General features: G+C 36.0%; 1 protein-coding gene across 1 annotated transcript in view; it reads right to left on the minus strand.

Annotated features, from left to right (window-relative positions):
- Nucleotides 1-4,936: 4,936 nt before the first annotated feature.
- MEOX2 (mesenchyme homeobox 2) overlaps nt 4,937-14,836 on the minus strand; it is a 53,440-nt gene continuing 43,540 nt past the window's right edge. Inside the window, exon 3 of the mRNA XM_005152880.3 lies at nt 4,937-6,243. Within this exon, the coding sequence (XP_005152937.1) occupies nt 6,019-6,243 (225 nt within the window). The 3' untranslated portion in view covers nt 4,937-6,018. The remainder of the gene's footprint in view (nt 6,244-14,836) is intronic.

Consider the following 14,836-nt stretch of genomic DNA (forward strand, 5'->3'; position numbering starts at 1 on the left):
ACTTGGGTGCTTTTTTTCTCCCCTGCTAGTTTTTACCCTCTTAAATACATTTCTGTGGTGGCTGCATAAAATTTTTCTAAGGGCACTTTTCAAGATAAATTTTTAATTTGGGAAAATGCCCATTTCAGTATTTTCTCAGCTGTGCATGTGACTTTCTTGGCAAATAATGTGCCAAGTATTCAGAATAGGCATATTTCTAAAAACCCTGCAGTCCATAAGCAAACATAAGTAACATATACAGTCTCTATATATTCATGGTGACACTAAGGATGAAAATGTGTCCCTAAATAATAGACCACTTGTACAGATATTTGCCACATTCATTGCTTCATTTAGTTTAGGAGCACACTTTTATAACACAAACCCCATGATGTTATCATGTACTTATGAGACAAGAAGGTTCCAGCACAAAGCAATTATTGTGCTGTTTACTTAAAGGATGAGTGAATCTGAAACTTGTTGGTCACTAATGTAAAATACCATTTTACAAGCTTTGTCTTAATGGGTGTTAAATTTTCAAAATTTGCAAATAAAATCCAAATGTTAGCAGGAAAGTACTTACAGCCTCTCTTTTGAGAGAGAGAGAAAAGTCTATCTGTGAACTAGTAATGGTATTTTGTTAGACGTTAGAAAGGAATACTGAAATTCATGCATATAACCTTAATAGAGCTGAACATACTAGGTAAAACTTTCTAAAATAATCATATTTGTACAAAAAAACCCGAAACCAATTATGGAAAGAACAGGGGTGTGGAAATATATTTTATTCCTGTCAGCCCTCTGCCTAGAACTAAAGCCATTTTAATTATTATTTAAGCCCTGGATCACATTCTTATACCTTATTGTAATGTATCATTCAATTCTGCTTTGAAGAACCACCTATTTGCTCTTTTTTTTGTCAATCCTGTTAGAGGAAGGAATCAGGGTCATGCATTGGAAGAGTTTGTCATAGAAAACATTCAAAGACTAAATAAGATAAAAAAAGAGCAGAACCAAGTCTGCGCTCACAGCACATTTAGTAGCACACTGAACCTAATACCAAAAGGCTTACTGCGCCTGTGATACAAGGTGGCCAGTACAAATTACTTGAGTCACTTGTCATTTATCCATTGAAAAGGCTAATTCAAAACTTACCTTTCTTTAAAAATGTTTGTAGTCTGTCTATAGAAAAACACTGGAACTATGATTGAGGGTTTCTCCAGTTGTTGCTATTAACCAAGTCTACTGCGCAAGTGATTGTTTTCAACTGAATGAAAGTAAAGTTTCACTAGATTTCTACAGAAGGGAGTCATAACAACTCAGATGCCAGAAAAGGGACAATGGCTAAGAGATCTGCATGCACAATTTGTAGTAATAAATAGCTGGGAAACTTCCAATACATTTGCGCTTTGCACAGATGACTGTGATAACCTCTTATAATGCCATGTGGAGGCCCTGACTAAAAGCCAGGGGCCCTAAATTACATTGAAATTGTTTTTCATGCTGTGGCTTTCAGCTGTAAATGATGCCAAAAGGCTATGGGCTTAAAATGAAAATGAACAGAAATATATAAAAGTAAATGAGCTCTGGTAAGGCCTTATTAATCTGAGGTAGGCATCATTGAAACCCTACGACAGTTATTGCTGGTTGTCAGCTACTTTGCCTTTTTAAAATTAATATAGACAGGTTGTGTACAGAATTCTCCTTTTCAATCCACACCCATTACACAGCTTTGTTAAGTTACTGTACATAATTGGTTAAACGTTACTCTTTAAAATTTCTTGAATCTTGTAGCCGATCTTAAATACTGCATGTACTCTATTAAATACAAGCTCACCCAAGAGACATAAACTGACTGAAGCCAGGAAATTCTAAGTGAAGGCTCAAGCTGACATTTTGTCCCTAACTTATATGTTTCCTCATAGCTACCAAGAGTGCATGTCCTAATGGTGTTTCTTTCTTTATTTATACAAATAATATTATTGCAGCAGTCAGAGCCTTCATTTAAGAAAGCAGCCTATATAAACTACCTTGAAACTTGGCCTCTAGTGGAAAGATACAGGTATAGAGTCTCTCCTTCTTGTGCTCCTTTTTTGACTATTTTTAGATCTGATGAAAAGAAAACAAAGTTAAGAAAAGACAAGCACTTAACTAAACTCTAAATCTACTTCCAATTTGTGATTTAATAAATTCAGCCAGTTTGCAATGGCGTTATTTTAACCACACCTCTTGAACTGCTTTTGTCAAAATAAATCTGAAAACAATGAAGTCACGGTAAACCAAACCACAAAATAAAATAAAAACTCAACTGTCATTAGGGAAGAAAAAGAAACTGTGCAAATAGTATGTAGCCTCATACCTCAGAGATAGCAGAAAAAAGAATTATCACCCATCATGGTGAAAATGAAACTGTTAAGCATCACTGCATTTTAACAGTGAATCGTATTTTCTTTGTGAGGTTCCTAAGAGTAAACATTTCTGTGTCTGGCTCAGTGATAGGCTAACAACAGAACATCAAAGAGAGGTAGACTCTGAACAGATACAATATCAAAATTACCGTAACTCAAAAACTGCAAGATTAGTTTTTGGAAGCATGATCCACAGACAATAAGTCATGAAAGTGATTAGCCACTATTTAATAACAAGAACTAATAAAGATAAATAAACTAAATCAGGTTTCACTGCATTTCAGTCTATAACCAAATGCCTGCACAACTCTGGGCAAATCACAACGAAGATACAATAAAACTTCAGGTTATAGTTCAAAAGCCTTTATCCATAGCTGTTTTTAGCAACAAAATTATGCTAAAACTTTGATGCAAATTCATAACTCATTACAGCAGATGACTGATCCCAGGGTCTTCCATAAGACAATGTTTGAGTAACTGGGGTATTTAGAACAAGGTGAGATATCTCCTGTATTGATGAGTCCTACTGAGCAGACTAACAAAGCGGAGCTAACCCACAATGTGGAATTAGAGCACAGTGTTCACTGCTGCTATGTGTGGCTTATATGAGGTAGCTGAAATCTAGAGGAAGCATGTCTGTATTTCTGTAGGGCTGTGCTTGTAATAACTGCAAGACCATGGTAGGAAGCTCACTGTGCTTAGACATCATAGCTTCAACTTCTGCCACTGTGGGATCTCTGCACCATATTGCACTCACCAATAACATACCCACAAAACAGTTGTTTAAAGCTGCCAGAGGTCTTTAAGTAATATCAGAGGTTACTATATAGAGTCACAGAGTTAGCGCTTTATGGCCACATTCAAAGTCTGAGCTGTTTTTAAAATATGGGAAATTATGAATTTTGTTAGTATTTTTTTTCCTGTAATATAAACTAACTTGGCCCTTTGTTTGAAGATTTGTTCAATTATCTAAACAAAAATTTTCCTAGCACTGTAAATTCATTTGCATGTTTCTTTCTCTTCAACCTGTGCTTTAAATTTCAACAGATTCAGTTAAAACTAGGAAAATGGAAAAAGGCTATCTCTCAGTAGGAAAGAATTCTTCCTGGTAATGAGATTACTATGGCTCACAGAGTGCCATCATCACACATACTGGTTTCTTCTCCTCTGTGAGTAACCCAGTCCAATCACGGTGCCTCTAACAGAATAATACACCTCTCAAAATGCCTTGGGCTAAGAACACGTTGTTGATGCATTTCTGGTAGTATAAATAAAGCACTTCCATTTGTTTTGTGAAATGTCAGCTCAAACTTGGCTGATTCCTTTTCAGATTCAGTCTTAAACTTTTTATGAAAGGCAGCAAAAAACAGTTCTGCGAACCTAAAAAGGCATTTTTGGCAATCAGAGTATTTAAAAGACAATAATCTCTCCCCTCTCTACTAGCAAAACAAGTCATGCTATATTTGTATAAATCTCTGTTGTTAAAAAACATTATTTGAAAATTCAAGATTTTTTTCAAATTTTATTCTAATTTTTGATTTTGAAATTTAGCTCTATTTCATTTAAGAGGGAAAAAAAACCAAAACAAAACCAAAAAAAAAACCACAACCCAAACCCAGAAAGCAAACCAAAAACCAGGCAAGAATATAAAGCTTCAGTCTGAATCACAGGAGGTTTTTTCCTCTTTTGAAAATCACCACCCAAACAACCTTTCCCATCCAACCATGAAATAAAAACTATCAAGTATTCACAAGAAGTTGGCTTACTTCTCTATGCTACTCCCATCCAGAGCAATTTTATATGACAAAGGCATTTGAAAAAAACTGTGAAAGAAAAGCAAACCCCTTAACTGCTGAAATCAATAAAATGCTCTGAAGACTTTAAAGAAATTAATTACCCATTGCTCAGATATTTTAAACTAAAATGATCATGACAACAATTAATGTGCAAGATCAAATCTACAGTGAAAATAATTTGAAAAATAGACACAGAGTTCTTGATCACATTTTAGTTTTATGATGCCCTACTGCTCCATGCAGCAGAGCTGCAGTGAATGCTCACAAGAATCTACTAGGATATGCACGTTTCTTACTCATTCTTTCTTCCACTTATCTCCTTCTACCACACTGCCCAGTCCAATTCATCCCCAAATTTCTCTGGAGTTTTTTTCTTATGAACAGCTTTATTGAACAATGGCAATATATTATGTGTCCCTTCCTGATGTTTATTCCCTTTCCCCCATTTCCATGAGGTATAAAATAATCCTTTATATTTGCTCTAAATCTGGAAAACTTGTTGAACAGATTCTTGTTGGTTTTGGCTGAAGACATATTAACTGCTAGATGTCTTCTTCCTGCTAAAGGAAAGAGTTACCCACACAGATCAATGTAAAAGGTTTATCCAAGATTAAAAGTCTAAATTTGAAGACATAACTTTGTGTTGTCCACTACATTCCAAATGACCCCAAAAAGGCAGAGATGCTTAGGGCTTTTATAAAAAAAAAAACACTTAAAATATTCTATGAAATCACTGTAGAGAGACCAGAATTATTTAAAAAGGATTATTTATTAAACATATTTCTTTACAAAGTACAATCAATGGTTTGCATTAATTTTGAAATTTTGGTATTTGCCTGTATGTACACAAAAGCTTATAACAGAAAATGTGTCTTGATTTTACACATGGGACACAATACTGAGTTACCTTCATATTTTGATTTCTACCAACATAAACAGTTGATAATAACTTTCAGCTTAACTGCTGTTTTTCTAAACTGAAGATGAAGCGACAACATTTCTGCAAAGTGTCAGTATTTATCAATGTACTCAATAATGACAAAGTAGAAATGAATAATCCTTCAGGAAGTTTCCACTGAGCATAAGTGGAACATGACATTTTTGGCAGGTTACTGGATTATCCTTATGATCCTAAAAGTCATTTTTTTGCAGTTATAAGATAGAAGAATTGAGGAGCTAGGTAAGTTTAATAATACCCTATTAGCAGCAGTTGATAGTAAATGCAACATAAGGTTTGTTTTGTCTGTCATACAAGTATGTGTCCTAGCAGACACTACTGTATTGTTCTCTACTTGAACAAAAGTATCTGCATGTATTGTATGTCTTTGGAAAAACAAAACAAAAATAAAGAGACAAAAAGCCATTTATTGTCTTGAGTGACTATTGCCATCAGCTAATATGAATGCATTGCTAAAATTAGTGAAGACAGGAAAATGCTGTAAGGTAAATATATACAGAGTTAAAATACATTTCTTATCCACTAGATAGTGATTTTGTGGCACTGTGGTTTTCAGAATATAACGTCTGTTGAGAGCAATGTAATTTTCAGTGCAAGCTAAAGCAAAAATACCTGCCCACTGTCATAAACATGACAAACAAATCTGGAATGTTCAAAGTAAGTTTGTCTTCCACTTCTCCACTCTTGAGGCACCTTTAAGACATGGCACTTACTGTAAACCATCTAAAAATCAAGAAAACCAGACACAATAAGCCTGAATTTTCCAAACAACTTTAAAAATCACTGCCAGAGTCACTTGCATACGTAAACGATGCCTGTGTAAGGCTTGCCAGCAAAGCATCTTTCCTGAGAACGGAGCTGGGACACTCTCTGTGTATCATAAGTGTGCGTGCTCAGAGCTGTGATCGCTGTCGTGGCTGTCGTCATTCGCTAGTGAGTCCCCCGTGTGCTGGAGACCAGCTGCGCCGATGCCAGAGAGCTCAGAGGGGAGCAGTGTGCCCTTTTTCACATTCACCAGTTCCTTCTCCCGGGCTGCTGCCCCTTGCTGGCCCCCTTTTACCCGCTTCCACTTCATTCGTCTGTTCTGGAACCAAACTTTAACCTTTGCAGAAGACAAAACAAGAAAATAAAGATGGGGTCATTGAAGGTAACAATGATCTTTATAGCTGTAGCACAACACTGGGCTGTATTGTTTTGGGTTTTTTTCCTTTGTGTCTGTATGGTAAAAAGCTTAGCAAGCCTTCCCTGAAGAGTAGGCAATACAGTTTTGGATAGGATGGGAACACTGGGATATGAGGATAAGAACAGCAAAGGAGGAAAAGGGGTACTGCAAGAAGGCAGTGGGGCTATCTGCAGCAGACAGCTCCCAGGAAGATCTCAGAGCCCTTTAGAAAGCATTAAAAAAAATCACATGTTCTTGAAAAATGCATTAATGACATTGCACAGGTAGAGAAATAGAAGGAAAAGGGTTCCCATGATGGAACTGTGCAGAAAGCCCTACATTTAATGTAATAGAGAGCCCCATGTGGTGGCAGGGACAGATACTGCTGCCCCTTGCACTTACAGTGCAAGTGACCTTCAGAGGAGGATAGTTACTGCAGAAACTAAGGTGCACTGAAAAGTTTGCATTCTTTTCTGCCTGTTTGTTCCTGTAAACTTTGCGGTAAGTTTCAGATGGAGCACTTCAAAAGCTCTTTTTTATTTATCTATTTGCTGATGTGTGTGAAGAGCATTTCTTACTATCAGAACTCAGAACTTCCCTATTTCACATATGTATTTAAGTGATTCTAGTTGAGTCTATCCTCAATTCTAGTCCATTTAGCCCTAGACCCTCGCCAAATTTTTCATACAAATAAACACCCTCAAAGCCAGAGGGCAAAGCATTTATAATTTTAAGTCAAGATTAGCAAATAATTTCATATAAGAATGGAAAAGAGATTCACAGCACTCAAGAGTAAAAATGTATCTGTATTTAAGCCACATGAAACCCCAAGATTTTACCCCAGCTGAAACTCATTTTCCCTTCTCCCCTTCTCTGTATAGAAATATATGGGGGGGAAGTAAGCCTTAATTATTTGCACAGTTCTAAATAGCCAGCACTTCAAAACACAAGGACTTTTTTTTCCAAGTGCCAAAAAAAAGGAAACAAAAAAAGAGAATATGTGTATAGCATCTGTCAAATATATTAAACCAGAACAAAGGCTGATTTCAATTCAGCTTAAAATATTGTCACTGAAAACAGTATTAATAGGAGATTGTGAGGTTTGATCTGCTTAATGTTGCTAAAATACCTCATGCGTGTGTGCCTGTGCAGCTCTTCCCATGGAGGTTCCACAGAAAAATAAACAATGTCTGCAACTTTTCACTTGGAAAGAAAGCAAGAAGGCTTGCAATGTTGGTGTATCCTCTGCTGCGTTTAGCAGAATGTGTTTCAGAGTTTTAAAAGAAACAGCAAGGAACAGGCACAGCAGGACGTATTGTACAACATGAGTAATAGAGCCACAAAAATGCTGTTTCGCTGAATCTGTCTTACACATCCAGGAAACATCACAGTGTTTAACCTTTACTATCACTTTGAATTTTACTTTAAAATTTTACTACATTTGAACTGATAGTTAATGTCACTTGTCTGTATGTACGTATGTGAGAAGTGAGGTATATTTAGTTTTTTATACTCTATACGCCTGTTAAAGCCAACGTGAGCTGTTAAAGTCAATCACTTGGGACCAGAACAAAATGATTCCAGGTTAGTTAACAGCCTCAAAGCATAGCACATCCTTTCCTTTAGTCAACTCATCAGAGCCAAAGAATTTGGCTTGTAAAGTGAAATGAGTGTAAAGGGGAAGGTATTTATTTACTGGCTGCTGTGATGCTGGGAATTATTATACCCAGGTCACGTATCAGAGGTGATCATGGAAAGAGTGTCTTCAAAAGGGCACAGCATTAGTACAGCACTGACAGCTTTCTGGGGGAAGTTAAGATACTGTTTTGTTTATTTTTGGTTTTTAAGACAATGAAGTTCTCTTGCAGAAGACACTACTGTATTGGTATCAAACTGCAGTAGGTGCAACAGCAGCCATAATCTAAATACAAAAATAACACATATACTTTGAATTAAACCCAGTACCACAGAATATTATCACTCTTCTTCTGAAATAAGAGCTATGGTAATTTTATTTGTTATGAAAAAATTACAGGACTGGATTGATATTTAAAAGATATAAGCAATTCTCAAGCTGTTTTTATGTCCTTGAACATTCACAGAGTAAGTCATAGCTTTGAAAGCCTAAAACAAAATAATAATGTGGGCAAAAATCATCAAGAAAAGTGAATATGATGTATTTGAAGGTAAAATTGCAATGCACAGCCTGGATTCAACCTACTTTGACTTACTGGAACAGGAGAGATCCAGGCAAACCACCTTCTGGGTGCACCTATTTCATTTTTGTATACTTGCGAAACTGAAGTTAATACTTCTACAGTCATTGTCAGAAACACTTCTGGCTGGGACAGATATGAGCAGGTTAATAACTGCTTGGCTCCTGATACAGGTCCTCACTTCTGTCTTTCTCTCACAGACCCCTAAATTCTCACACCTGCTGGCCTGACACTTTTGACCATTTTCTACTTCAGTTTGTAAATTATTCTTTTTTGTTTTCCATTTTTTCAGACAAAATTTTGTTGCTGCTTCTTTTTGTAATTCAGATCCCTTCACAAAACCGCAGTTGAGGGCAATCTGTCTCCTTAAGCATTAAAACCTGCAGAACTGATAGGCACCAGCTTCCAGGTAATGAGTAGCTAAGGTCAAGCTGGGGTATACCTCTTCATTCAGATCACCTACACTCAGACTAGCTCATTCAAGCATACCCTGGAATGCCTCCACCAGGGATGAGTCTAGGTCAGTGTCTGTATATTAGCTCATGCAAATCAATTAAAAGATGATGATTTCCCTTTTCAAGAATAAATGCAAGACACATTTATAAATTCCTCAGAGGATCAGCATGCAGTGCTGTGTCTGCACATGGCAGAAACATGGCATTTAAGGAAAACAGGGCTGAAAGGACACCAGCTGCCTTTGCATGCACTCTCTTGAGTGTAGAAGGAAGTCAGTAATCCTGACACTCCCACAGGAGAATATATATCTACTACTGACTAGCATATAGCCTGTGAGGCTTTGCATACAAATTGTATGTATGTATGTAAATTGTAGTAATTTAAAAAAGAAAAAGGTTAATATAAAAGCTTTAGGTTTTTTATTAATTAGTTCTATTAATCTGTATCTGATTTAGAGAATATAAAACAAGAAACTTCTTCATGTGTTATGTCAAAGTTTATTTGCAAAATCTAGAAATTCACTACAGTGAGGTTTATTGTTGAAAAATAGTTTATTTTTATACCGTTTGCTGCATTAATGTACTGCAGGACTCTTATATGAGGGAATGTTAGGTATTTTCTATAGATTTCTTTATATCTTCCATTATAAGTACTGAAATTCACTTTTGACCTGGTCCAAAGTACACTAATGTCAATGTGAGTTTTTCCATAGAGTTCAATGGACTCTTAAATGAAGACTTTAATGCTCATGTGCTAATAATATGAGACAGGTACTTCACTTGTTATTTCCTCTAGAGATCAAATTCAGCTATTGGAATTCTGAACTTCCTTTAGAGCTGAACAGTCAATTATGGAGGCTATAGTTGTTACTGATATGTGATCCATCTATATTTTAGTAATGGGAAGTGAAGCAAACTTTGTGTGAAATGCTTCAGAGTGTCAATTTATCTGGATTCATGGAAAACTTCTTTTCAAATGCACAACTCAATTGAAACTTAGAGGTGTTGCACAAGCCATGCAGCAGTATAAAACGACTTCAGAAACAAAAATGAGAGAGTAGAAAGAAAGAGGAGGGAAAATGAAAGAAAGGGCAGAAGAGCAGGAGTGAAAAGATAGAATGACTGAAAGAAGAGGAAAAAAGAAATATAAAGGAGAAAAAGCCTTTACTGAAGTGAACTTGAAAAACTCTAGAACTTTTTTCCAATGAAAGAATTAGCTTGTGCCATTTTTTACAGCTTTGGCAAAAATGGTATCTTTGTCAAGTAAAGATCTACTGTGACAAACTTGATATTGTAGGTTTGATGAACCTTTTTATGGTGCTTTTCAAGTCTAAGTTGGCTCCAACAGGAGCTGAGAGCGCTCATCACCTCCCAGAATCAGGTCGTGATTGCCTATTATTTATTAAAATGCACTCCCTTTTCTCCACCCTCTGAATAGCGCAACTTAACTATAGAGCAAGCATCTGTACATAAGGAAAACAAAGGAAGTGGAGGGAAATGAACTATATTAAAGATGATGGTAGCACTAACAGCTGTTTCTAAATCAGCACTTATGAACCAGTCTATTGAGCACATCTGCTTTCTGGCATGAAAGCACGGTTTCTTTTCCCTTAGTCAACAAGTTGTTTAGCATCTGCATCTCCACATCTGATGATTAGACTGTTACTTAAGATATGAGTAAATGATTTCACATTGCACATCTCCTGATGTACAAGATAAATGTTTTTGCTGTGACCAATTTATTTTAAGGTCTACTCTGTAGGAATCATGGGAAGAGATTTAAAACAAGGAGGCTGACATTCTTAGTGACTACAACACTGAAGTCATCATTATATACTTATGAGATGTTTGTCCTTAGTAGGCTTAAGGGCCATGTTCTGTCTTGCACCATATATCTTTGATACAACTTCATGATGTGGACATCAACACATCATTTTGGTTCCAAATGAGGATATCACCTGATTTAGTACTCTCTCCAGCAGAGCATTTTGGTCACATTCACTTTGAGAATAACTGATTTCTATCCTGCTGTGTAGAATACAGATGCTTCCTTTTGACATGTGGTTTTAGCATTCTGTACGTACAGAGAAAAGCTAAACAAATACCTTTTATAATTAATAATTTTTTTAATAAATACATTCTTGTCTGAAAAATTAGAGCATGAATGACTATAGACTACCTTAATTGCACTCTCTGCTGTCTGTCTTCTTTTGAAAAAAAAAAGGCATTTCTCTTTTAAAAAGCTCTTTTTTGAAAGTCATTCCTAAAGTTAGGTTTTCTATTCCAGGTTTCTGTGGCATGAGCCCCAAATGAGATTAAAATTTGAGGCCTTCTACCTCACAAACCTTAAAAATTAGAAACAAGAGCACTGTGCCAGTTGAAACTCATATTTTGCTATGAGAGATGCACATTTCTGAGTCTTTGAAGTTAGTACCCTGAATTCCATGTTTTATTATACCAAAATGATGTGTCAGGAAGAGCACATCACCAAGCCTTTTAAGCATTCTGCGCTTGGCCAGCCATTTTCAATTTTATTTATTTTTTTTATAATCTGTCAATTTACTTTCCTCTAATGCAGACAAACGTGTGCATAACAGAAATGAACCCTGACTTTTCAAAATAAAAAATAAAATAAAATTTAAAGTTTACTTCTCAACTTTTTTTGGCTCTAAAAACTGTGCTGTTATTTTTAGATACAACACTTAATGCTGCCAAGTTTAAAAGAAAGTCAAACTTCTGAACTCTACGGAAATAACTGCTGTTGCACAGCTGAAACTTACCTTTTTCCCATATAGAGGTATTATTTTAATTATAGTTTATTCAACATACTTATAAAAGCAAATACAGATGTAAAACCAGAAAAGGTTTTGTTTTGTTTTTTTTTTCTTATTCTAGATTATGACTAAATATAGGGGTCAAAAAAGTCAAATCTATTCATTTAGAATATCTACAGAAACGGTGGTCAGAGTTATCAGTTCACTTCATTAATTAAAGATAACAGAAGATTTTAAATAGTTCAGCTGGGTTTCAGTCATGCTAGATACATAAGAGAGAAATTAAAGTTGTTTTATTCAATTAAAATTAACTTTCCTATATGATTTTAAGGGTTTCCAATTTCTATCAAATAAAAAGAACAACAAAAAAAACCCTTAAAATCTTAAATTTCTTCTGAGCTTAAAACCAGTTTAAAGACATCAGTTTAAACCAGTTTAAAGAGTATTAAATGTCTTCTTATTAAATGTCTTCTTAGTTACTACAAAACAGTACTAAAATACATCAATTGTAGAAAGTTAACTTTACTTTGGAAATTAATGGATGGTACCAGAACTTTCTGACTAAAACTGTTGAAGTCACCTGCTCACTGATTTAAAGCGAGCTGCTGCGTGTTACGTTACAGGACTTCGCACTGAATGTGCACAAGTACATTGCAGCAGCTGTTGAGAAAAAGGGGAGGTTTTGGCAGGTGCACAAAGGACAGTTGGAGCTTTTGGCACCCAGGAAGGTGTAGGAGTATGTTCTGGTTTTTTGTTACACAGAAGTCAGCTGAGGTTTGGTTACTGCTTAGGTGATACATTTTCCTTTCTACCTCCCACATTTAGACAGGGTTGGAATGGACATTATATTTCAGAGAGCAGTGATAGGAGTATTTCATTCCAGTTCCAGAAGTCTTTGAGAGTACTCAGTTTACTCTGCTCCATCCAAAGCACTCTCACCTTTTCCACCAGTGATCTTCAAAATTAATTTCATGATCCAACAGCTAACCCTTCCTATTCAGAACCTCTCTTTAATCAGTTTCAAGGTTAACATACCTTAAGCAGAATGGAATACACTATTTCAGATTCTTTCTACCTACTGACTTGTTGTACATAATATAATTAAAATTAATCTATTTTGTTTTTGTCTAGGGGCAAAGAAAGGCAGTCTGTGGGGCTGTTGGTAGAGATCCATATACCTTATTCTACAATATATCCTTTTAGAGTTTACCTTCATCCAATTCCTTTACATATATATAAAAATTCACAAAAGAAACACATGGTGGAAACTAATTTGTGGGGAAGATCACCTTTAGCTAAACTTTGCCTCTTATTTGTATAGGCACTTACTTGCATGAATTACATCTAGAGCATTTTATTTCACAAGTGCATCATTCTGCACTGTTTTGCGCAGATCAGCTGAGTGTGAAAGTTAAAGGATGGTGGGTAATCATGACTGGCTCTCAGCTAAGTATGTTGATGCTTTTTTTTTTCTTTTGCTACTGCTTTGGTAAGAAGAAACCAGAAAAATATTCTACATTTCCCAGTGCCCTGCAAATTCTACATGTTTATTTGTAACTCTCCAATATAATTTGTCCTTCTCTGTGGTTCTTAAAGTGACCATACATGACAAACCTAAAAAGCTCCTATCTTCTTAAACATGCAACAGAAGAATCCGCATCTTTCTCAACTTGTGTCTAAGGAAAGTTAGGGGTAGGGGACAGCAAAGCCTTACTCACTTTGTAAAAGCAGCTGTATGAGCTGCTATTATTTCTGTCTATATCACATATGCTGCTTGGCACAGACAGAGGTTTCTTCCCACCCAGAACCTCATGGGGTTTCTCCTGCAGGTGTAGGGCCCACTGAAAACTAACAGCTTTGAGAATCTTTGCACATGGAACTGCTTGTTTGAATTCAACCAATACTGCAGAAGTAAATACGCTGTTTGAAGTTTTGCCATGTACTTTTTTAGAAGAATTATGGTACAAATCAAAATTATGCACAAGTTGTAATTAAGTTTGCCAGGAGTGTTCTTCCCTAAGAAAGAACTGAGCACAGGAACTCTTACTGCTGGTATTTATATTGCTCAAGACAAATATAAAAGTATTAGTGATTTTTATTTTATTAAGAGTGCTACTTTAAGTAAAACAAACAATCGAAAGTATTTCAAGCCACACAGGCTCATTATTACAGTGTGTATAGAGAGTGCTTAACACATAGAAGCTTGGCATGAGCAGCTGCCTTTCAGAGAAGACGTTGACAGTGCAACGAATCAGACCTAGATTGTCAAGCTTGTCCTATCAATTCATTGTTTGATTTTGTTTGAAATTATACAGGGGAGTAATTTCACCACCTAACTTTAGAAATCTGGTTTCCTAGAGCAGGAAACTAGTCATGCTCTGTGATGCATGGAAAGACATTTACTCTTCCAGAGGTGGCTCAGAACAAACAAATAACTAAAGAACACTGAACTCCCTGGTTTCTCACCTGGGTGACTAAGGGATGCTACTATTACCTTATAGGTCAAGTCTGAAAAATGCAGTGGTTAGCTTCACCTGAGCTCTGCAATACTGAATTTTAATGATGTCACTGGTGATGAAGCATTGTGGAAACTTTTCTAATGGAAAACTTAATTCATTACTTGTATAGTCATAACAATACAGTGCTACAGCATGGGTTATGGTACTATACCAACATTGCCCAAATACATCTAAATAACAACACTACTTGCTTCTCTGTTAGAAACAGGCATTACAAAGCTTTTTCCTTTGTCATTCATCCTATATTGGTACAACATACACAGAAGCCAAACACAGATGCAAAATCAATCTTTGACAAAATTTTGTGCTTTGTCTATGCAAAATCAGTGTCTTCAGGGCTTGTATAAATGATTGGCTTCTGAGTGGGCATTGGAAATACAAGTTAGGAAGAATCACAGAATCATAGGTTAGGGCTGGAAAGGACCCTAAGATGATCAAGTTTGATCATCAGTTCACTCTGCCATGGGCAGAGACACCTCACACTAACAAATAAATTAAAAAAGAAATAAAACTTCTCATTGCCATCAGCAGAATTTAATCTGACTAGGTGGGATTTTCCGTTTATGTTG

Source organism: Melopsittacus undulatus, chromosome 1 (assembly GCF_012275295.1).
Source record: "Melopsittacus undulatus isolate bMelUnd1 chromosome 1, bMelUnd1.mat.Z, whole genome shotgun sequence".
Taxonomy (NCBI): domain Eukaryota; kingdom Metazoa; phylum Chordata; class Aves; order Psittaciformes; family Psittaculidae; genus Melopsittacus; species Melopsittacus undulatus.